Raw genomic sequence first — 24,042 nt, 5'->3', positions numbered from 1 at the left:
TCCACAAGTGACGCCTGTGAACCTAGAAGCCAGGCTACTCTACAGGGTACACATTATCCAAAGAATCATTAGGCTGAGAATACTTACTACAACCCCACTCTTGGTAGTAGTTTCTCGGTATGTGAAGTTGCAAATCGCCCAGGCTAAATAGTATGTGGACATGAGAGGGGTCTGTGAAAAGTGGTCTGTGACCCATCCATCTTCCTCAAACACGGATGTCTCCACTGGCATATTGGATAGAGACAAATAGGCTGCTTGATGTTTGATGCTGATTTTGAAAGTGGCTTTGTAGATTGGTTCATCAAAACATGGAAATGCCTTCCTGGCATGCGTAGGTGAAAACTGAGTAACACCAAGGAATCTGGGGGAAAAAGAAGAAGAAGAAAATGACATGCAAATTATGTATACTGCTTCAATTAATGACCCCATTGCATACCTCAGTATATTTTGATAAATCTGAAAATACACATTTTTTTACCTAAACTGTGCCTCTATCCACGAATAACATGAAAGTACACTTCATGTATAATATACTGCCCCAACAATAAAAGTTCTTCAGGGAAGTTTTTGTCTCGATTAAAGTAAACTCTCTAAACCCAGAGCAGTCCTTGTTGGATGAAACACTACACTCTACAGAGAAACAACTCATGGGTACATTGGCAAACATTGAGAAATAATGGCTCTTTTATTGTGTATATCACATTCCTCTTGAAGCCTGGGGCATCCCGTATATAGAGATAATGAAACAGAAATCCAAACACTCTCCACAAATTGGGGGTGGGAGGCTTATAGACCTTCACTGGGCAATACATATACTCTCAAATCTATACCCTGTAATATACTTATGTTAAAATAAATGACTTTGATACCTATTAAATCTTGGTCTGAATTCTGGCTCCAAAACTATTTTTAGTCATACCAAATTTGAAAATTCTAAAACTCCCCGCCCCAATAAGGAAATACACAATTCTAATTCCAAAAGTATTGCAAATCTCAGATGGGGGATAAAAGGGGTATAATGGCCCCATCACTAGGAATATCTGCCACAGTCAGGCAAAGAACAGCCAACGCTGGTTCTCAAAATCTTCATCCTTTCTGAACACTGTATTTACACTTGCACTGCACAGTCCAGAGAGCACTGATTTTTAAGAAAGTGGTTCACCCTACACATGGCTTCATTTGGGGGGGGGGTTAAGTTACCCATAGTCCACTGAAGTCCAGAAATATTCCTATAGTGTGGTGGAACTTGAATGTATTATGAGGTGAGACCATATTTATACAGCTTTTATTCCAGCATATTATTACCATGTTTTATTTTATTACTAGCTGTTAATCACTTAGTATTTCTAATTTATAAATTAAATTTTATCATATTTATGTACACACTGGAACAAATATAGTATATATAGTGCTCAGGATTAGCCATGACTTCAGGCATTCACTGAGGGTCTTAAAATGTATTTCCCATATATAATGGGAAACTACTATGATATATACACACACACACACACACACACACACACAAACACACTCACACACACACATGCGTACATACACACACACACAATAAATACATATGTGATCTGTACAAGAGATAAACTGAACATGTACATATAATATATCAAATACAAATATACACATATGTATCAAATATATGTATAAAATATATATGTATCAAATATATTTCTGATAAAGTTGTATTTTATTAAAACTAATCAGAAGCTTCTCCATGATTTCACAGTCTACAGTTACAAATGAAGACCTCAAGTACTTTAAGGATACTCGTTTTTTCTTTTCTGTTTTTTATTTAAAATAGAAACAATCTTATTTTACATATCAATCCCAGTTCCCTCTGCCTCCTGCCTTCCCCTTCCCCCTCACTGGCCCCTATCCTATCCCCTTTCTGCTCCCCAGGTAGGGTAAGGCCTTTCATGGGGGAACTTCAAAATCTGTCATATCATTTGGAGCAGGGCCTAAGCCCTCCCCTGTGTGTCTAGGCTGAGAGAATATTCCTCTATATGGAATGGGTTCTCAAAGTCCATTTGTATGCTAGAAATAAATACTGATCCACTACCTGAGGCTCCTTAGATTGCCTAGGCCTCCTCACTGACACCCATGTTCAGGAGCTCTGGATCAGTCCCATGCTGGGTTCCTAGCTATCTGTCTGGGGTCCATGAGCTTCCCTTGTTCAGGTCAGCTATTTTTGTGGGTTTCACCAGCCTGGTCTTGACCTTTTTGCTCATCGTTCCTCACTATCTGCAACTGAACTCCAGGAGTTCAGTTCAGTGTTTACTTGTGAGTGTTTGCTTCTGCTTCCATCAGCTACTGGATGAAGGCTCTAGGATGGCATATATGGTAGTCATCAATCTTATTATCAGGGAAGGTCATTTAAGGTAGTCTCTCCCCTATTGCTTAGATTGTTAGTTGGTGTCATCCTTTTAGATCTTAGGACATTTCCCTAGTGCCAGATTTCTCTCTAAACCTATAATGGCTCCCTCTATTATGGTATCTCTTATCTTGCACTCCTCTATTCTTCCCCTGACTCAACCTTCCTGTTTCCTCATGTCCTCTTCTCCCCTTCTCTTTCTCCTAACTCCCGCTCCCCTCCCCCATGCTCCCAATTTGCTCAGGAGATCTTGTCCCTTTCCTCTTCTCCAGGGGACCATGTATGTCTCTCTTAGGGTCCTCCTTGTTTCCTAGCTTCTCTGGTGGTGTGGATTATAGGCTGATAATCCTTTGTTCTATGTCTAAAATACATATATGAGTGAGTACATAGCATGTTTGTCTTTTTGTTACTGGTTAACCTCACCCTGAAGGTACCCAATCTCATCTGATCTCAGAAGCTTTCATTTTTGAAATAAAGCAAAAAGAAGGCTTTTAAAAATTGATTGTTCAGGGAGGGTTGAGAGTATTTTGGACACAGTGCTAGGGATTCCACACCCCAGACCTGGTGAAGTCACTTAACTGCCTTTTCTTATTCTTTCATTTGTAAAGAGAAAATGCTGTTTTCTTGGCCTTTCTCACAAAACTGCCAAAATGATAAAATGTAATAATATATCGTAAGATGTTTTAGTAATAAATCTTCATACAAAGTATTAAAGGTAGAAGAACTATTAGAAACAAATTATTCCACTCCCATAAATTTCTAAAATAAAAATGTATACCCAGTAAGTTTTGTCCAAAGGCACGCAGGCAATTGGCCCAAACCTTGACCTAGAATGCATGTGCTCTTGATCCAAATAAAAGATAAATACACATCAAAAGCAATGAAATTAATTTTTAGCAATAGCATAAAAATGGTTTAACTCAACTCTAAGTAAAAACGAACGTTCTTTAAATTTTTATGGGAGTCACAATACCCTTCTAGTTATTTTCTGCTGATAGTAATACTACTTTGCATAATGAAATGTCAGTACCTTTATGTTAAAATGCACTGGCTTCCAGCTTTGTCTTCCTGTGCCATATCTCATAATGTGGGAGAATCTTATCTTTCAACTTATTAGTTAAAAAAATAAACCTCAGAGCTTGGCATTCCTCTGCCAGGGCTATTTAAAAGATACCGTGAATTGTACATATGAGGAAAAACATTTCCTTTTATCATCCAAGTATCTGAACACTCCAGTTCCAACCTTTGAATGAATAGATGTACTCTGCCATGTGAAGCTTTTCTCTGTATTCCATACTTGGATTATTTTTAAGAGGGTGCAGCAAACAGTTCTGTAAAGTGCATGAACAGGCTTTTTGGAGCCCACTCCCTATAGAGGGATACCTAGCTCAGCCTTGATGCCCGGAGGAGGGGCTTGGTCCTGCCTCAACTTGGTATGCCAGACTTTGTTGACTCCTCAAGGAGGGCCTTGCCCCCTCTGAGGAGTAGGTGGGAAGGGTGGGAGGTCGGGGAGAGTGAAGAGAAGGAAGGCAAAACTGGGGTTGTTATGTAAAATTAAAAATAAATTTTGTTTAAATATAAAAGTGTTTATTATCAAATACATAATTAAAACATATTACTTTAAAAATAAGAGATATCTTTGACAATAAGTAAATAAGCAGTAGGAATTTATTAGAAGTAAAGGTCTAAATGTGTCTGGATTCATGAGAAATTAATAAGTTGGACATTTATACACAGGAGACACATTGTACAGTCTCTTTTGCCCAACTTAGTAAACAAATATGATAGGGAAGGTAGCAGTTTGAGTCAGAGCTAAAAAGAGCTATCAAGATCATCAAGTGACTTTTTCTGCAATTAATACTCTTAATGAATTCATACACACAGTATATATCTATGCAAAGAGGGATACCATATATTCTGATAATGTCTAAATGAGGAAATACCAATTTCACAGTCTGGCACCTGAGAATGACTGCAATTGAATTTCAATTCAGTGTTTAGAAAAATCAAAAGAGGTCCCTTGGTGAAGAAAAGGAGCTAGGCTGGATTGAATTTAGAGTCTTTTCCAAGTTTAAGATCTCATAACTAGACAATCAGAAATAAAATATTCCTCAAACCTGGTGAGTTTCCTATAAAAAGCATTAGATTACCCAAGCACTACATAGATGTTACAAGTTCTTCAATGTATTAGCTCCTCTCCATCAATTCAGTTTTGAGTATTCTAAGTTTGGGAGAAAAAGATTAATATGTATGCTTCCTTCCTATAAGGAGTTAAATAAACATAAGCCTGAACAAGCATTATACCAGAAACCATTACAAACAAGGAAAATGTATGGAGAAATTGAATTTGCTTAGGTGGGGCTTCTCAACCTGGACATTACTGACATTTTAGGTTGAATAATCATCCATCATGTGGGATATGAAGCAATCTGACTAGCCAGTTGAATGTCTTCTCCTCAGTTAAGATGACCAAAGCTCTCTCTGAAGATTTTAACTTTTCCTCGAAGACAAGGTGCCTTAACTGGGAAAATAACTCAAATGCTTCCTAGACAAGGAGCATAAGAACTAACCAGAAGTGAGGAGAGAGTGAGCTGACTATACGGAACACCAGGGAAGAAAAGGCCATTCAGAAAGAGTTTTGATACATGTGAGGCTGCTACATGCAGCTGTTTTGTAGGCTCTGGTCCTATCCTGTTTCAGTGTCTGTCTCTCACTTCCTTCACCTGATAAGTCTATCCTCCAACGGGCAGCACCAGTCAGGTGTACGGCCCCCATGAAGAACAGTACCTATATGGTTTAGAAACATGACTTCACCTCCATTGCATACATTTCTTGATCATCTTCAGGTGGGAGAAAGAAGACTCCTTTCTTGTTTCCTGTCACTTAAAACTTCAAAGGGGCTTTCAGAAAGGGTGGTTTAAAGAAGAAAATAGTGATTTTGATGCCTGAGTTAATTTGAGGTGAGTTTAAGGTAGTGGCGGGATGCCAAGTATGAGAAACATAAAAAATTAATTAACAGATGAAACCACTTTAAAATACAGCATAAATAGCAGACACACCCATCACACACATACATCACACACACACCACATGCATAAACACACATACACGCATACACACACGCATCACACACATACCCACATGTACACACACATACACACATGCTCACCCAAAAGTGTAAGTGCAGAAAAACAGCAAAAAAGAAAAACAAAACAGAAGATAACAGGGTCAAATGTCTCCTTGCCTATTTTCCTCTTGCTTTCTTTAAAAAAAAACTAATGTAATTTTTATCTCTTAATGAATCTGTTTATTAGCCTAAAAAATTCCACTCCTCAAAGTGATATTCTGGAAGTGTCATCCCAAGAATGTCACCTTAGCATAACTAGAAAAAAATGTGAGCAACATGCATATATTTTAATTCTCTTCTCTCTAAATCAAATTATCTGATTTTCCTAACAATTTGTCTATTTGACATTTTGGTTGAGCTAAGAGGGAGGGCTCAAATCTCTGCATTGGCTCCTAAGGGTACAAAGAATTGATTTCTTCTTATTTCTACGGAAGTTCACCAGGCAAGTAACTTGTGTCAAGTCATTATGGTAACATTTAGCAGAAGTAATCCATTAACGCTGGTTGATACTGCCAACAAATTACAGTGTGTGTGTAATACAAGACAATTTCTGCTCCATTATTTTCAATTTTGCCTTTTCATAAAGGTAAAATATGCAGAGGGAGGAAGTATTTGCATAACACTTAGCATGAAGATTGATTCATGACTTTTCAATTGGAATCCAGCAAAACCAACAGACCTTCACACAGAGCAGGACATGTTTACAAGGTTGTCCTTTCGGGCTCATCTATGCACACAATACATACATACAGTGAAAAAAAAGCAATTTTTAAACTTAATTCTATGGCATTAGAACTGCTACTGTTGCTCCAGTGTCATAATAGCTCAAGGTCAGTCTTAAGTGCCACCAACCCAAAGCAGTTACTATGCTGCTGTGTTGACTAGTTTGTTACAGAGTCCTAGAAGCTACACACACCCTTTTAAAGTCCACCAAGTTACAAGGTCATAGAAGTTACACACATACCATTTCAAGTTTAGGTTGTTAATCAAAATGCAAATTGTTGCTCAATGACAAAACATTTTAAGCCAAAATGGGTCTTTGTTTAGACTGTGTGTTTTTATGTACTTCAATGAGTCATTAAACCTCTGCCATTTCAGAGGAGAAGCACTCCTACTGAATATTCAATGCTCTAAGCAAGTGTGTAGTCTATTTTTTAAATAACCATTTTAGTAAACTAAAACATAATGCAATAATGCCAGCAATATGTATGTAGGAAGTGGTGCATATGTGAATAATCGTGTTATAAAAACAAAGCATGATACTCGTAATTGCTTTTCATTTATGTAGTACTAAATACTTTTATCAAAAATGAGTACTGAGTAATGGATCACCTTTGATAAAGAGTACGATCATACACTAAAATTACTTTCCCAGGTCATAATACATTTTTATAAGAATAAATAAAGTTAGTGTCTGAGATTCATTTGTTTCAGATTGGAAACAGGCAAGGCATTATGGGAGTATTATAAGGTACTGCCACTGTCAAACCCCACAGGAAATCGTGGGAGCGATCTGTAAGACTAAGCCCCATTCCTTGGATACTTAGCATTTTTCTGCTTGCTGTAAGGGTACCATACGGAGCCTTCTGTTCTTGGTGGCTGCTGGCAGACTGTGGTGCCACAATAAAAGAGTTTTGCTTTCCTTCTCTTGAACAATCTTTTTCTCCCTCAGTCTTCTCTGGTTCATAAGATGTGATCTCAGCCTGGATTTCTGTAGCTGTGACACAGCTCAGCCTTTGTCACTATTCTTTCATGGTGGCAAGGATTTGCTTCTTCTCCCTCTTGCCTCCTTGAACTCTGCTTGGGCAGTAGAACAAACAGCGGCCAGAGGAAGGAGCACTGTGACTATTCCTTTATTGTGACCTTTCCCTCAATACTCACAGAATGGAAAAAATGTCAAAACAGTCCTAGCCCACCTTGCACCTGTCTGCATAGCAGATCACCTGTCATGGAAATGGTTTAATACCATTTAACCCACGGGCATTCTTACAAACTATCAGGCATGATTCTCAATGCCTGTGCAATCATCACAACAACCTTGTAAAACAGTGCCATTATCCTTGTTTTCCAGAGGGGAGACCCCAAACAAGAACCAATGGGAAAATGGACCTGCTTGAGGAAAGAAACCTCACTAAATATACATACATTCATGCATGCATACATATATACATAAATACACACGTACATACATACAATAATAAAATAATAATATAAAGAAAGAGATAACAGTACTTTTTAACTTCTTCTGATTGATGTTTGTTTATTTGTTTATTCACTTTTCAAGAGAAAAGGTCTATACCATTACAGTCAAACATTCTCCTGGATATGCGCATGCACAGGGAGGACTCAGTCTAACCCTTCCTGCACACTGAGAACAGAGCTCCCTGTAAGTCAGGACTTCCAGGCAACCCAAAGCCTAGAGCTGGAAAGAGCAAGAAGCCTGGGCCCTGCACCCCACCCAGCCTCTTACCACACCCTACATCTGCTACTATGATTGATCTGTGACTGTTCATGAATCTTCTAAGACTGGAAAAGTAAGAAGAACAGGGAGTAAATTTTCACCGTTGAATTTTGACCAATTTATGCCTCTCAAAACTCTTATCAGTGAAAGAGAGAGAGAGAGAGAGAGAGAGAGAGAGAGAGAGAGAGAGAGAGAGAAAGAGAGAGAGAGAGCATCCACTGTTAAGAGATGGAAAGATGGCAGATAACTTTGAAGAACTAACAAAAAATAGAATGAAATAAAAGCAGGCATTGTTGTAGACCTGGAAATATTAAAGGACATATAAGGAATTAAGAGAATAATGATAATGTGATTGTGGCAATAAGAATGGAGTAATGGTTATCTTGATAACAATAAGGATAATCATGAACATAGGAACAAGGTGGGATGGCCTTCCTTACAGACCATGGAGTATTTATGTTTTATAAGTGAATATTTGTTCCTTACTGTTTTTGTATCATTCTTTGAAACTCAAGACCATTGAAGTGTTGAGCCCTGTTCTTGTAGTCATATTGACCAACCTCAGTAAAGCTAGAACGTCCTGTGTACCATTGCCTCTAGAATACTTACATAAGCAATAGGAAAAATATGCTTTAGGGAAACAATACATTGTACAAACCTAGCATATACTTGGGAAGTTGATAACAGATTCATTTTCATTCAAAAACCATTCATAGCAGATAGGCTCTGTCCCACGTTGCACTAGATACATAAAAACACACTCCAACTCATTTAACTTTCTCAAAGGAGCTGAGTGCTCTCTCATTATCCAAAGTGATCAAATGTGATGGTAATATAAAAAAATAAATGAAAATAAAATACCACAAGATGAGGACCAGTCATGAAATTTCCTATCACAATGAATCATTATTTAAGGATGAGGAATTTTGTTATTGTTGTTATTTCCTTATGGAAAGCACTTTGAATTATGATCAAAATCCAGTACTAGACTCAGTTGAACCAAATGGCTATGTGTGTCTGACAGAAAAACTTTGAGCCAAATCTATGGGTTCTCAGAAAATAAATAAATAATAAATATTCTCTGGAGTTTTCAGTTTACAACCTTCTAGAGAGGGAGAATGGGTCATATATACTCCATTTACTCATATGAAACTTACGAAAGTTAGTTGGGGCAATGAGACTTCTTCAACATCAAAACAATGAACTAGGCTTTCTAACATTTACTAATATCACAATTGGTTATTAATTTTAAATATCCAATGATAAAATCACAAAGGACTATATGCCACCAAGAAAGAAAATTCATCATATTCCACAGATTTTGCCAAAAAAATGGCCCCCGATTCCCTTTGAGAGCCACAAGAATTATTTTTTCATTTTTTTCAGAAATCATGGCATCTCTGTAAGCAATCCTTTATAGAAAATGAATGTCTATTTTTATTCATTTGCTGTCACTTTGGCATGTTATGAACCCAATCAAAGTTTGTCAAAGAAAAATAGTCTCCTTTTCAAAAGTGAATAAAATGTTCATTTACTTTGGGTAAATTTCCGCCCTCAATCCGACCATCTGGATCTAAATTAAGGTACCCTACTTTGAACATGGGTGTGCACACCATCTGGCTACCCAAGAGCGGCAATTACTTCAGGTAAATGAGCATTCTACCTAATTCTAAGAAGTGTATTCTCCCATAAGAGACGATGCCATAAATACACACCCCTTTTATCTGCCTGCTGCACATCTACTTGGAAAAGGGTACGTATGTGTTCTGACTAAAGGTGATAATTAATTATATGTGTACAAACACCTTAATTTTAGGGTAACTTGCTATTTCCAGTATTCAACAAGTGACAGGCTTTCTCCTAGTTAGCCGACTGAATAAGTAAGAATGGAAGATAAGCCCATGACTAAGGACTCTTGGGTTAGATGAAAAGCTTTTCTACTGGGTGGGAAACACAGTCTTCTCTATAGCAGACCCAAGCACTCTCCAAAACATAGTAGAGGATAAAATTTGAGGGGTCAAATGTACACAGCACTATACACAGGCTGATATTCCCTACCAAAGTTCCTTCATACTGCCGGGTAGGTTGGTGCACAGCTAGAAACTCATCACTCAGGAGTGTAAAGTGGGAGGACCAGGAGCTGCAAGTCAGTCTTGCCTTTGTCTTGAGACTCTTTCTCAGGCAAACAAATGAAAAGGAAACTCCTTCTCCTGGGTCTCTGAGAAAGGGGACATCCACCTTACTGATCAGATAGTCATGAGCTACTGCTTCTGCCCGGCTAAACAAAGTAAGGGAGCTGCGGGGTGTCTCTTCTAAGTATTTCAAGTTATTCAGTGTAACTACTTCTGGCAGATTAAATATTTGTTTCCATTACAGAAATTACCCTATAATTAAATTGGCAAAAATGATGATTAACTAAAGATCAAGATATCTAATCATTAATCAAATGAAAATTCTGAGTTTGCATCTGTGTCCTTTTAGAAAGAGGGTTTTTAAATGCCAATTCACATTGAATTTTTTAGTACAACATTGTTATCAATAAAAGGCGATCGTTGGCTGAGTTCCTAATATTGGTCAGCTTTAAATCCTCTAAGTAACTATAGTAACAAGAACAGCAAAAGTTAATATATGGAATGTTAGTATACTTATGAAATTGTTAGATTATTTTTGTTTTATCTACTCTAGACATAAAAGCCAAGAAATTATAATATTCATTTTGTTGTTGGGGGTGGAAGATAAAACCTTTCTATAAGATTGTATTTAGAAATAAATCCATCCTGGGACTACCCAAACATTGAACCCTGCATTTCTATTGGAAAGCATGTGTGTATCAGGTTAAACTTCCAGTCAAAGCATGTACATCTCTAGGGAAAACTGAAGGAGGAAGTCTGAATACAAACATGGACTGTGGGTACAAGAAATCCGTTACAGGGCAAGCGGAAACATCTGGTCATTTTTGGAGTCCTCTTAATTTGAAAGCACTGACCAAAACAAGCTGAGTTCTGCCAAATACATCTTGGCATGGCTTAAGAAAAAAGCACAGAATTTGAGAGGGAGCAATTTTTCTTCACCACAGTAAGAAGTATGGGTGAGGATGTGCAACTCTGTTGACATTTTGACATGATGAATCTGTTTCAAACCTAACATGCAAATCTGTCCCCTGTGCCTTTACTTCATACTTTATATAATTGTGGGTTTAAAAGTGATTTTTAATCTAAAATCTGTGATAGAGGAAATGGTGGTGACGGGTTTAAACTATCCAGACCCAACACTGGGTGTTGGAAAGTGAATAATTTGTGTGTTGATTTGTAGGAAGTTATACCTATCACACCACTGCTAACACACGAAGTACTTTATTTGGGGCTGCTTCACAGCAGTGTATAAATGATAAAACTTTTTGTACACTTCCCATTCTACAAGGAAAATTTCCCAACCTCTAAACAATAACTGTTTCTGAGAGTTTCCAAACACCCTGAGCCCTGATCCAGGACCCAGCAAACCAAAAAGTTCCGGTTCTCTGCTGACAGTCTCTTGACCTCAGGTGCCCTGCGCTGCCCTGAGCCCCAGTGTCCTGACATTAGGAGATTCACTGAGGAAGGCTCTGCCGCATTACTTTCCAATGATCAGTTCAGTCTACCTATAGGCAGTGATTTCATGTGTTAGTTCACTTTGATCGTTCATCTGCCCAATAGTCACTTAAATAATTGAAGTTATTTTAAATGCAATGAAAACAAAATTCACTCATGCATTCATTCAACAGCATATGCGAAAGCTGGCTACCATAGGACACTCATGTGAACCTTGAAGCACTCTTTGGCAGGCCTGGCCTGGGGTGAAGTGCTTTTCAAGGCCATATTGATCGAGGCTATAATGGAGAGTGGGACTATTATTATCACCAAGTTAGAATTTAAAGTAGGATCTCTGGGGCCAAATTATCTGGGTCTCACTTTGTGATCTCAGTCAAACTATGACTTTGCTGAGCCTTCGGTTTCCCACCTGTAACACACAGAGCGCAGAACCCCATAGGGATCTGATGAAACTTAGTTACCTGGAGGGTGCAATCAACACTTGAAGCATCTGTCAATCACTGGGAAGCATTGTTAACTTCCACACATTCCTCAAACGTTCACCACAGCTATTAGAACTACGAAGATCTGGACACAGAGCTGTTGGTTCTAAAGGAAACCCCTGCCTCATAAAAACTAAGAGAATGTACCCCAAATCTAAAGTCCGCAAAGGCATTCAAGACTCACTGCTAGCTTTCCCTCCCTTCAGGATGTAGTCTTTTCCATTGGCAGCATCTGAGGGACCAAACGAAGAATGGAGCCCTCGGGAGAGGAGATGTCACAGTGCCTTAAGAAGTTCCTATCTCTGATTTGACAACAACAATGGACCCTCCATGTCCCAGTCCTCTGCCCTGCCCCAGCCTCCCTGCCTTTCCCTCAAACCTGACTTTGTGACCAAAATCTCAACTTGCAATTTGCAAAAACTTTCCAAAGCCTAAACCTAGGCTGTATTCTAAGTTGCCCTGGGGACAGGAGTACTATTCATAGTCAAGGGAGGTGGGCATGTTAAGGGGAGGGGACATCTGCCCTGGCCTGATAACTGGGTTGGACTGTTACTTGCTGAAAGTTGTTTTTTGTTGTTAGTGGTGGTGGTGGGGGTTGGTGTTTGTTTGTTTTGTTTTGTTTTTCCTGGTCATTTACATGAACAGCAACCTTTAGGGAGAAACGGCAAAAGCCCAGATGGCTACATTTACTGGTCAAGTGGAACAAGGGCCAAACTAGAGGAAGGGGCCGCAATCCTTATCTGTTGGTATTGCTAAGTTTGTGGACTTGGCAACAGTAAGACACCAGACAGCAGGGAGACCCCTATGGTTCCACGGGCCATCCCACCTCACTTTGGCTTCCTTCCCTCAACCCTGGGTTTCTAAATATTGGAAGCCAATGGGTCCCCAGGTCAAGCTTGCTCAGCAGTGCGAGCAACCTGGCGGGGTGGGGCAGTACGGGGCACCGCCTCCCTCCATACCTTCTCTCCCCGTGGAGCACGTAGGAGCTGCGGAAGAAGCCGAGAAGCTCGTTCTCTATCAGGGCATTGTAGATAATCTTTAGGTTGTAATTCCTCTGCGCATCCAGGGTTCTATTCAGCACCACCACCAAGACCTGGGTTTGTGGGTAGAGGAAAAAGCCTGCTACCGGGACAGCCCCAAACGCCCGGTCCTCAGCCACTTGTACCTTCTCCACCGCCACCCGGGAAGCGTGCAGCACCACGTAGCGGGTGGCGTTACGGCACGCGATCTCCACATTGACCTCCCCGGAGAAGGTGAAGTTCTCCATGAAGGCGGTGAGCATCAAATTGTAGTGCAGGGGCTTGAGGTGGCCCGATAGGCGCAGCTGCGTCCAAGGCTGCCACTGCTCTGGCTCTTCCTCCGACGGCGGCAGGGCAGACGGGGTCCCCGGGGTGTCCACCTCACTGCCGGTCTCCCGTTGCGAGGGTTCCCCACCAGCGTGGTGGTTGCGCCGGGCGGATCCTGGGTGACTGCTGTTGCCGCCGCCTCGCTCGGGGAAGCCCCCGGGGCCACCGTCGGAGCCTGGCACCGCCGCGCTGGCTCCACACTCGTCGAAGCGCAGGCTGAGCAGTACTGCCAGCATGGTGACCGCCAGTAGTGCCACGATGGACACGGCAAAGGCCAGCACCAGTCGCTTGTGTACCGCGATGTGGCGCTCGGTGGTGCGGGGTCTCACTCCCACCGAGTCAGCCCACGGGTCCGAGAGCCCCCTGCCGCTTGCCCGGAGCGCGGCGTCGTCTTCTCCCATAGTGGCTGCAAAGGGTGAGCTGCTCTTCTCGGCCCCCTCCTCCTCCTTCTTCTTCCTCTTCTTTTTCTTCTTCTTCTTTTTCTTCTCCTCCTCTTGCTCCCCCCTCTCGCCGTCCAGGGCCATCACACTGCCTCCTCCTCTTCCCCCGCCCCCTCCGACACCCCCAGCGGGCGGGCCACCCGGGCCACCGCCAGCGCAGTCATCGGAGAGCGCACGCGAGCGGAGGGCGCAACGCCGGCTGGGACCCTAGGGAGGCCAGCCCAGGTTCTCTGGAAACAGGCTCTGGTGGCTGGAGACGACCGTAGCGACCCCCAGCAGCCCCGCCTCTCTCCTGTCACCAGCTGCGGATCGCGGGGCAACCAGCTCTGGGACGCGCCCAACTTGGGGAGCTTGTCGCTCGCAGGGTGCGCGCTACTCGTCGGGCTGGCACCGGGCGCCCGGGCACACGCAACCCCCGCCCCTGTGCGCCTGCCGTTTGAGTGTCCTCCCGGGCGCCGCACTCTCCCAGGCTGGTGGCGGCAGCTCTCGCACCGGCACTCAGCCGGGAGGACAGAGAGCTCTGGGGAAAGCGACAGAGCAGGCAGGCAAGTTAGGGTTTCGCCCAGCTCTCAGTACTCTGGCGGCGTTCCGTCTTCTGGGTGGGATGTGCTCGCAAAGACAGTAGCGGCGGCGGCAGCAGCCCGGAAGGCACCGGAGCCTTCCACCCCGCAGCGGGAGAGGAGAAGATGGACGAGAGGACCGAAGGAAAGATTGGAGTGAGCCAGCCGGAGGAAGTCCCACGGCCGCGGAACGTCTGTCCTGGAGAAGCCTTCTCCACCCTGGACACTTTAAGCAGTGCTGGCAGTAAAAGGCGAGAGGTTGCGGACTGGACAGCGAGCCTCCGGCGTTCCGGTGTTCCTCTGCCCTCTGGAGAAGACAAGTAAAGAAGTGTCCCGCCGGGGCATCCACTTCAGGTAGATGAAGGTCTGAGTCGTGTCCCCGGGGGGAGAACCGAAGTGTGTGTGTGCCAACGCGTGTGCATGTGTGCGCGCGCGTGTGAGTGTATGTATGTGTACACGGGCTCCGGGTCTAGATTGTCAAGGCTACTCCGGCTGCATTCAGGGACTAAAACTCCCCGAGAAACGAGAGAGCGAGCGAGAGAGCGAGCCAGAAGGCAAGGAAGGAGGGAGGGTGGGGAGAGGTTGAGCAGCAGAGGCAGGCGCTGGGAGATTAGAGAGCTTTTCTCCGCTCTGTCACACCAGACACCCACAGCCACAGAGGGGGTTGCTGAGCTGCCTGCAAGAGTACAATGTAAATCTTCGGGGCAACAAGCCCGGCAGTCACCCCTCTTCCCACTCCTTAGCCCCACTGCGGCTCCCCAGAGGGAAGGCTGGAGCCTTGGGCTATTAGCATCAAGAGCAAAGGAAAAGCCTTCTGGGGAGACGCGGAAGTGTCAGATCACACATCAAGTTCGCCAGAGGATTTGGAGAATTGTATGTAAATTGAAATAAATTCTCCAAAGCCTGACTGCATATATTTTAATGGAGTAGTGTGACCAGGTGTGCAGTACTGAAATAATGGCTAGCAATGAAGCAGTAGAGTCCCCGTAAGTAAAGACCCAGGGAAGGATACAGAGTCCCCATGGGATACGGTTTATTTTTAGATTGGGAAAGGGATTAAAACATAATGCCAACAGTACAACACTCCAAAAAGGAGTGTAAGGAAAACTGGGGGAGGACTGTGGATTCTACTAGAACAGTGGAGAAATACATCCCATGATTGGTCAGTTTGTCACTTCACCTAGCCATAATTACTTTTTGCAACTCTCCTGTTTTATGGTGACAGTTGTTTAAACTTCATTCTGACAGTTACAAATCCCAGTGTTTATTGACAGCAAGCATCATCAAAGCCCAGTTCACAACCTGCTGGGTGGCTTTGGACTCTCATGAGTTGGAGCTCTGGATTATAGTGGAGCTCTCCAAACTTCAAAATATGTCTAAAAAGTTGTAGCGGGAACAATGCTCAGATGACTCGAAGGTGACAAAGACTTAGTCTTGTCTGATTTTTAGCAAAGTCTGTGGCTCAGCCAATAGAAAATAAAGAAATTCCTCTTTACATGTTTCTTTTGTCTCTTTAAATCCAGGCTCCTTTTAAGAAGTCAAGCCTGTCATTTTCCTTAGGAAAAAAAGAAATGTTACTGGCTTTGAGATACTGAAAATTTTCAAATATTATTTCAAAACCTGGTCAGTAAGAAGAATCCACCTATACAACATGAGCTTTAATCTGGGAGCCATGCAGGAAGAGCATACAGCCTTGCTTGAGGAAGGGCTTTCTCCTTTATCCCTAGATGGAGTACTTACTCAATGCCATGTATTCTAAATGTCCACTTGTATCATCAAAAATGAAAATAGGTGCCAGGGTGGGTATTTTTAAGCATGTTGTATGTGGGCCGTCAGTAACAGACCAAAGGAAATGCCACATTCTGCTCCAGTTACTTTCTCTGCTGTTTTAAAGCATCTTTGCTCTTGGGTTTTCATGTGACTCTGGCTATGTGCATTTCAGGAGTTGAGGGCTTAGAGTTAGATTGTTTATCCAGAATTAAGAAATACAGTTTACTTTCAGCCTGGACTCTTAGGGAAGTGCCTGGACACTGCCCTGAGTGAAATGGCAGACTCTGGATATCCCCTATGTGGAAGGAAGTGGTGATAGGGTGGGAAGCTAGGGGGGATGGTGGGGGGGCTGCGGGATGAGGGGAGGGAGAGGAAACTGGGATTGACATGTGAAGCAAGCTTAAAATTAAAATTATAAAAGAAAAAAAAAGCACCTAAGAACCTGACCCTCAAAGACGTTGCCATTTTCCTCTGGACTTCAGTGATCTAATGCAGTCATTCAGGTTACTGACTGACCTAAGGGACACAAATTACCAGCAACTTCTATAAATGACCGTCAGGAGTCCAAGAACCTCTGCCTAATTCTGAGGCTTTTCTCTCTCTCTATTGTGATGTTAGTCATGAAGACTCCAAGAAGGCTTTTACTGTTCATGTAACTCATCAATGTCTATGTGAAACTTGTAAAAACTACTACTGCAAGGTAACTCTCAAACACTTTGCAATTAAAAAATTGCTTACCAGTTACAAAAGTTTCTCCTGGCTGATTAAATTAGCAAATGGATTGTTTCTGTGACATAAGTGAAGCAAATTCAGGTTTATTAACATAAAGTGGGCACGACTTATTAGCCCATTGATTCCCCTTTAATGTAGTTTTACTCAATAAACTAAGTATCAAAAATGGAGGAAATAAATATTTCTTCCTCTTTTGTTAATGTAATAGTAATTTTTTTCTTTTGCAATTTCCAAAAGTATACAGAGTCTGAGAAATAAGCATTGGCAGGATACATTCTTTTACTATTTCCCTAGAAAATGTTCATTCTACTACAAAGCAAAAACAATAGGAGGAGGCAAAGTTTCAGGCTGTGCACCTAAGAGGAATATCCAAGGAATCGATTACTGATACTTAATGTTTAAACCCCTTGATTAGAGAAAGGCTTGGCTCTCACATGCTATAACCACACAGTGCTTTGCACAGGGGCGATGCCTTCCTAATGTGTCTCACACTTAGCAGGAGCCATTTATTTATCATAAGAAGTTCATGATTATTCTCCTTAACTAATAAGCATCATTTGAAAAATTGTCCATATTCGACCCAGGGACTTGTAAAAGTGAGTATAATCTGAAGTTAATTTTGAACAAATGTGCACATTGGTCCAGTGAATTATCAAAAGAAATTGTCTTCCAAAGAGTGCTGGCTTCAGAGGTCTTTACTGTTTGATTTTTTTGAACTTGAGCTGCCTTTATTTCCCCTTTCCCACTGTTGGGTATGTACAAGTACAATTTTAGTGCCCTTGTATATTCAGCTCCTGCAAGAGTGATTAACATCTTCATGTTCCAACACTGCGTGCTCAGAAGAAAAATCTAAGTTCCCACTCAACCCTCCCCACCTTGTTTTATTCTAGCCCACTTACTTCATCAGCTCAGTTTCTTGATGTGTTGAGTATACCAGAGAGTGTGAGGAGGTAGCCTTGGAGGTCTCAAGGCTCTCATGCTGTCAAGAGGTTTTCAATCTTCTCCAAAAAAAATTGAGCTGGGGAGACAAGCTCAATCATTGAAGTGCCTGTTTTACAAGCCTGAAGACCTGAGTTGGATCCCCATGACTATGTTAGCAGATATTGTGGAGCCTACTGTAATTACAATGGTAAGGAAGCAAAGTCCAGGGCCTCTCTGATCTTCCAACCTAGGTTACTTGACAGACTGACAGGTGAAGCATGTCTGAAGAACAATACCAGAAGTTAACCTCTGGACTCCACACACATACACACACATTCACACCTACATGCATGTCTACACACACACAAGAAAACACCATAAAATTCCATTTAAATCTTCAGGGAGTAAAATGATGTTATAAAAACACTATACTGGCTAAAACATAGGAGACAGTACACAAATCAACCTGCTATTCAGGCCATCAAAAAACATTGGTGGACTTAGTATAGAAATATGTTTCTGAAGACCTCATACAGTTTAAGACTCTTGCTAACAATGAAACTTAGAAATCTCTGTTTACCAGCTGAAGTGGTGCCTCCATGTGGCAACAGAAAAACAGTATTTTTGAAATCCAAAATAGTAGAAAATTGATGAAAATTTAAAATTGTGCAAGTCTATATTGTGTCAAGGTTATTCATGATTCTATATTGTACAGTTTAAAATTTTCATAACCTTTGACCTTAGTCTTTCATAAAGACATTCATACAGAAAAGTCACCTTATCTAATATAACATTCCTCAAGACCTTGAAGATAAAGGATGGAATTTTTCAAAAAATATTTCATGAAGTATACAGTTTGTCAACTAAAATTAAAACCTTTATTTAACTGTCAGTTGTTTGACTTGTTATTTAAAGGGACTAACCTGAATGGAAATTGCAACTGAATCTGTGTATATCTTTTTTTGACCACCTGAAACTATTGATGTCTAAAGCACCAATATATTAGCACACTTTGTAAGTCCTAGGAAAGTCTTACAGTTATGCTGAAGGGAAAACAGAATAAGTTTTAGCACAAAATGAGCCCCTCTAGATAGCAAATGTAAGAAAAAGTATGACTGTAATCTATGATAAAATTCCCAGTCCCAGCATTCAGTGTTATATGCAGAGGAGCGAATACGAAGAATTCAAGAAAGTTCTATTTTTCTTTGGGGGTTTCTACTTCTAGGTTTAAACTCTTCAGTGTTCACTCTGGGCTTTTTGGTTTATGATCTCTATAAGAAAGCTCCATAAAAAGCAAAGTATGTATCATGGAAATGTTTATAGTGTATTCATGAAAGCTGCAAAAGATAATATATACCAAAGTCTACAAACAGAATAGAAATTGGTTAACTTTCTAGAGGATTTTCCACTGAACTACTCAATTTTTCCAGTAGCTGAAGAAATCGAGTAGCAAATTTACTAATTACACTAGCCACCTAGAATATAAGTTTCTAGTAGTAGTAGCAGTAGTATAATAGCAATTGCTTTGTGTCACATCACTTGTTTAAGAATTTTGTCCTAGCTCATTTAATCATAAAAATAGCCACCATATGGACAATGTTGTTGCTTCCCCATTTGGGAAAAAAAGGGACACTGAGGCTTACAGACCAACTAAATCTGAGGACATTTAATTAGTAAATGACAGAGTTGGAATCCAAAACCAAGCAGGGTCCCTTTAACACTGTGGCATATTGTTTCTGTAAGATAAGCTGATGTAACCAGTTGTGTAACTGATATTTGATACATAAATTATGAGGTCAGTGTTAGGCCCAATAGTAGAGACTTTAGAATGGAATCAGTCAATCTTGGTTTCTATCCCTATGAAAGCAGTTTGCTAAATGAAATGAAATAGACAAATTGAAGTACAATGTGACCCTGAGGAAAGCAGTCATTTTATGAAGTACTGAGAGAAAGGGAGGGGGGACAGTATTGTTCAACTTGGAATGAGAACGAAGTGGTGGAAGAGTTGACTAGATTTGTTTTCACACAAAATAAGCAGTTTATGTCTTGGGAAATCTTGACTCTTGAATGCATCAAGCATATATCCTTAACCTGGATTTATAGTCCAGCTCAAAATGTGGCTTAAATGGTATCTGACCTCTTTCAAACCACTGAGAGCATCTGCTTCAAAGACATGCTTCCATAGATAACAACGTAATGTCACATACACATATAAAATGTGCTGATTTATTTCTCCCACCTGCATCCTCTGTTCCATTCATGTATCTCTTTAAATAATGTATTCCATCTGCTTTAATTTAATAAAACATCCCATTTATCTGTGTAAATCCTTCCCTGATCACAGATTGACCCTCACAAGGTATTGAAATGTTTATCAGTAGAGCTCTTTAAGCAAGGTGAGCTCCTTGCTCTTTTAATTTTAGTAGCAAGTGATCACTGTGAAGGGGTTGATAAAGAGAAGTTAGAATGTGATCTAAGTTTCCTCGGTATGTAATTTCCATATGTAAATATCACTGGTATTTGAGTCATATTCCTGTGTGTGAGTTTTTGAAGCTTTTAACTACTACTTTAAACAACATAAGCTATCTTACGTAGGGTTGATGAATCAATATTCTGGTCAAAGGTACAGTCATATATGTATGTGTGTATACATATACACTCATGGTAAAAATTAATATTGTTTAATTTTCAAACTACCCTGAACTTTGAAATTGAAGGAAAAGATGTATCATGATGCATATTGTTTTAGCCTGTGCATCTTTTTTAACATGAAGTAAAGGACAGCACCCTTTCCTGGCCCAACATTTTCCCTTATGTTCAATGATACAAGCTAGAAAACACCCAGTCTTACCCATCTCATGGTACTATACATACACAGATTCTCCATTCTTTAACTTTAGGATTACATATGAAGACTATACCAGTGCGATGCCTTCTTTTCTTTCTCTGTACAAGATGTTCCAAGAGCACCTTATTTCACACCCCACACAGGCTCTGCGATGCCCTCACAGTGCTCTGAAGTTAAAGGAAGGATGTATCTGTACCTTCAGAGCCTAGGTCCAGGAGTTACTCTTGAGATTCAAACAACTGGACTTTGACTAGAATGCCTTTTTTCTTGGTCATTTAAGAGACATTCTTTAGGACAAAGGGGATGGATTTTCAAATATAGATGCTTGCTGTGAAAACCTAGTAATCTGGATGTGATCCCTGGGACTCTTACAGAGGTGGACAGAGAGACTGACTGCATAATGTTGTCTTCTAACATCCACAGAAATGCCATGGCATCCGTGCCTGCCCATGTACATCGTACACACACACACACATACACACACACACTACATACATAAATTAAAAACACTATTCATATGTTATAAAGGTATAAATATTATAAGCCCAAATACATCACACTACTAGAAATTCTCTAAGGTTAAACATGTTGAGGTTTTTACAACATTATACTAAGAATATTAAATGCTAGGCAATATACAAGATAGGAGAGAGAGAGAGAGAGAGAGAGAGAGAGAGAGAGAGAGAGAGAGAGAGAGAGAGAGAGAGAGAGAGAGAGAGAGAGAGAGAAACTAGGCATGGTTTATGACCAGACAATAGTTGTGGAATCTATGCCTGGGGGGAATAAAATAAAAATTTTCCGCAGAATAATCATATGCAAAGCATGAACCAAATTATTCTTTTGAACAGTGCTTCTCAACCTTCCTATTGCTGTGACACTTTTATACAGTTCCTCATGTTGTTGTGACCCCCAAGCATAAAATTATTTTCATTGCTACTTCAGAACTGTAACTTCTCTAGTGTTATGAATCATAATGTAAATATTTTTGAAGATAGAGATTTGCCAAAGGATCACCACCCACAGCTTGAGAACTGCTGCTTTTAGAAATGACAAGCTCGCTCTCACCTTAGAACACTCAGCCCTTACGGAATGTCTCCATCAAGTCCCTCTTCTCAGAGCTCAGGGAACTCCTCATAAGAGGAGGCAACAAGTTTATAAGAGCCAGAGGGGATGGAGGATACCAATAAACAAGGCCCTCAGAATCAACATGGTCAAAGTTCATATGAACTCAGACTGAGGCAGCACACACGGGACCTGCACTGGTCTGCACCGGGTCCTCCACGTGTATAGGACTGCTTCCAGTTTAATGTTTCTATGGGATTCCTGAGTGTGTGAATGAGTGGATCTCTGATTCTTGTACCTTTTCTCTTCTGACTGCTTGTTTTGTCCAATTCCACTGTGTCTATTTTTGTCTTATCTTACTATGCTTTATTGTTTAAAAAGGAAAGAAAATGGCCAACTCTGTAATTGAATGAAACTTAGAGGGCCTGTGAAAGGCAGACAATTGGAGTTACCACCAATTCATAAATTAGGATTAATTCTTTTCAGAGAATAGAATGGACTTAGTAACCTGCCTGGGATCTTCATTTTTGTCACTTTTTTCTTTACTGCCACCTTGTGGGTTAGATAGTAATATTTACTATAGAGGTGTGAGTTTGGAGTCTGGCCTCAGTCTCTCTCTCTCTCTCTCTCTCTCTCTCTCTCTCTCTCTCTCTCTCTCTCTCTCTCTCTCTCCTGTTTTCAGGCCAGTGTTAGAAAATAGCAATAGTAAACGATACGAAACAATTTCTATATTTTTCTAAAATAAACAAACACTTCACCAAAAGATATTTGCCGTAATTCTGCAATTGTCCATTCAGGACACCAGAACGATTTCTCAAAGATTGAAAATATTGGAGTCTACACAAAAATCGATGTTCATTTACAGGATAATCTCCAAACTTATCTAGGCTAGCATAAGTGGCACGCTCCAACTTGTGGGGTTTTTTTCCTATAAGAAAAAAAGTGTTTTCTTAACTCAGTATCATCATTTCTGCAACAGTGTCCTGTGGGAATTGATTCTCAGTGATTTGAAATGCTGCTTAATCCTGTTTTTTAAAACCTCCCATATCTGACTCAGGCAATATGCACTTACTTCTGGCATCAGACTGGATGAATTTGCATTGAGTTACCTTACTCAATTTCTTTTAAAATTATGCTGCAGCTATAAAGGGAATAAGAAAAAAAGCACTATAGTGTGTTCTGATGTCTTTTTTTAATTGAGAAACACAGAGAATGTGTTATGTTCCCTAACATCCCTTATGTATTAGAGATGCTATAATAATCTTTTATCTAGCCAGACAAGCAGGAATGGTTTCACCTGAACTTACTGATTTTATTGCTAACAGTATGTGTGTGTGGAGTGTGTGTGTGTGTGTGTGTGCACGCGCGTGTATGCGTACACACACACTGTGGTAGAAAAACACATTTTGAAAATCTATTTGTGAAGTCATTTCTGAACAAGGGGAACTAGTATGTAATCTAGTCACCTTGACACCTTGAATAGGTAAATATTTGTATTTGAACTCCTGTCTTATTTTAAGAGTTGAAGGTTGTAACGTGCTATTCAAAAAGTAATCTTCCCTTGACAGGAGAGTAAGGCCTCAGATTTGACCTATAACCTAAATGTCACTAATATATGTTATCTATGCCAGAGACACATAAACAACAAAAAGGCTAAGTATTTATATAGGCTTACTAAAATCTACTTATAGAACTAAGGTAGTCAAATTCTACCAATAATATTGTCAAACCCTCAGAATTTAACTCCCTGTTTATGTTTAACATAGAGGACTTTGTAAGTGATGGACTGTAATTTTCAACTCGGGAAAGGTATTTTAATTATTAATCTTGAAGTCTTTGATAATAGAATCTCTCTCTGCCACTCTGACACAGACTTTGCTTTCCCAGGATTTGGTTCAGGGACAACCCAAAAGATACCTTGGAGTGACAGGTGTTAACCCATCATCCTCCATTTAAGCTTTGAGTAACTATCACTTTTTTTAACCTGGAGTGTCCTCTAAACAAATACACCAGCAAAGGGATGCTCTCTAGCCTGAGGACCATACAAATATGCTGCCCATTTCTCTCTCAGGCTTCAATGTCTGCCTCAATAATAAAAGTATGTCTGCCTTCAGCAAAAACTGAAGGAACCTCTGTAGAGTCACCTCTAGACCACTCCTTGTCCCTTCTCACATTGTCAGAGGAACAACAGCCACAGTGAATAGATAAGAAACAACTCCATCTACCACATTGCCAATCACAAATTCATCCTCTTCATACATTTGTAACATCCTTATTATATATGAGGCTTTTAAATTCCAAGAGCCAAAGCCACATTTCA

General features: G+C 40.7%; 1 protein-coding gene and 1 long non-coding RNA gene across 3 annotated transcripts in view; one reads left to right on the top strand and one right to left on the bottom strand.

The window, feature by feature from the left end:
- Trhde (thyrotropin releasing hormone degrading enzyme) overlaps positions 1–13,913 on the bottom strand; it is a 355,084-nt gene extending 341,171 nt beyond the window's left edge. The window contains exons 1-2 of the mRNA XM_040754861.1: positions 13,003–13,913; positions 88–361 (exon numbers count right to left, since the gene is read on the bottom strand). Of these exons, the coding sequence (XP_040610795.1) occupies positions 88–361; positions 13,003–13,913 (1,185 nt within the window). The remainder of the gene's footprint in view (positions 1–87; positions 362–13,002) is intronic.
- A 27-nt stretch (positions 13,914–13,940) lies between these two features.
- Positions 13,941–24,042, top strand: part of LOC121143282 — a 70,929-nt gene continuing 60,827 nt past the window's right edge. For both annotated transcript variants that reach the window (XR_005880485.1, XR_005880486.1), the window contains exon 1: positions 13,941–14,743. This is a non-coding gene — a long non-coding RNA (uncharacterized LOC121143282). The remainder of the gene's footprint in view (positions 14,744–24,042) is intronic.

This window comes from Mesocricetus auratus, unplaced genomic scaffold (genome assembly GCF_017639785.1).
Source record: "Mesocricetus auratus isolate SY011 unplaced genomic scaffold, BCM_Maur_2.0 Super-Scaffold_100011, whole genome shotgun sequence".
Taxonomy (NCBI): domain Eukaryota; kingdom Metazoa; phylum Chordata; class Mammalia; order Rodentia; family Cricetidae; genus Mesocricetus; species Mesocricetus auratus.
This window is presented reverse-complemented; position numbering and strand designations above follow the sequence as displayed.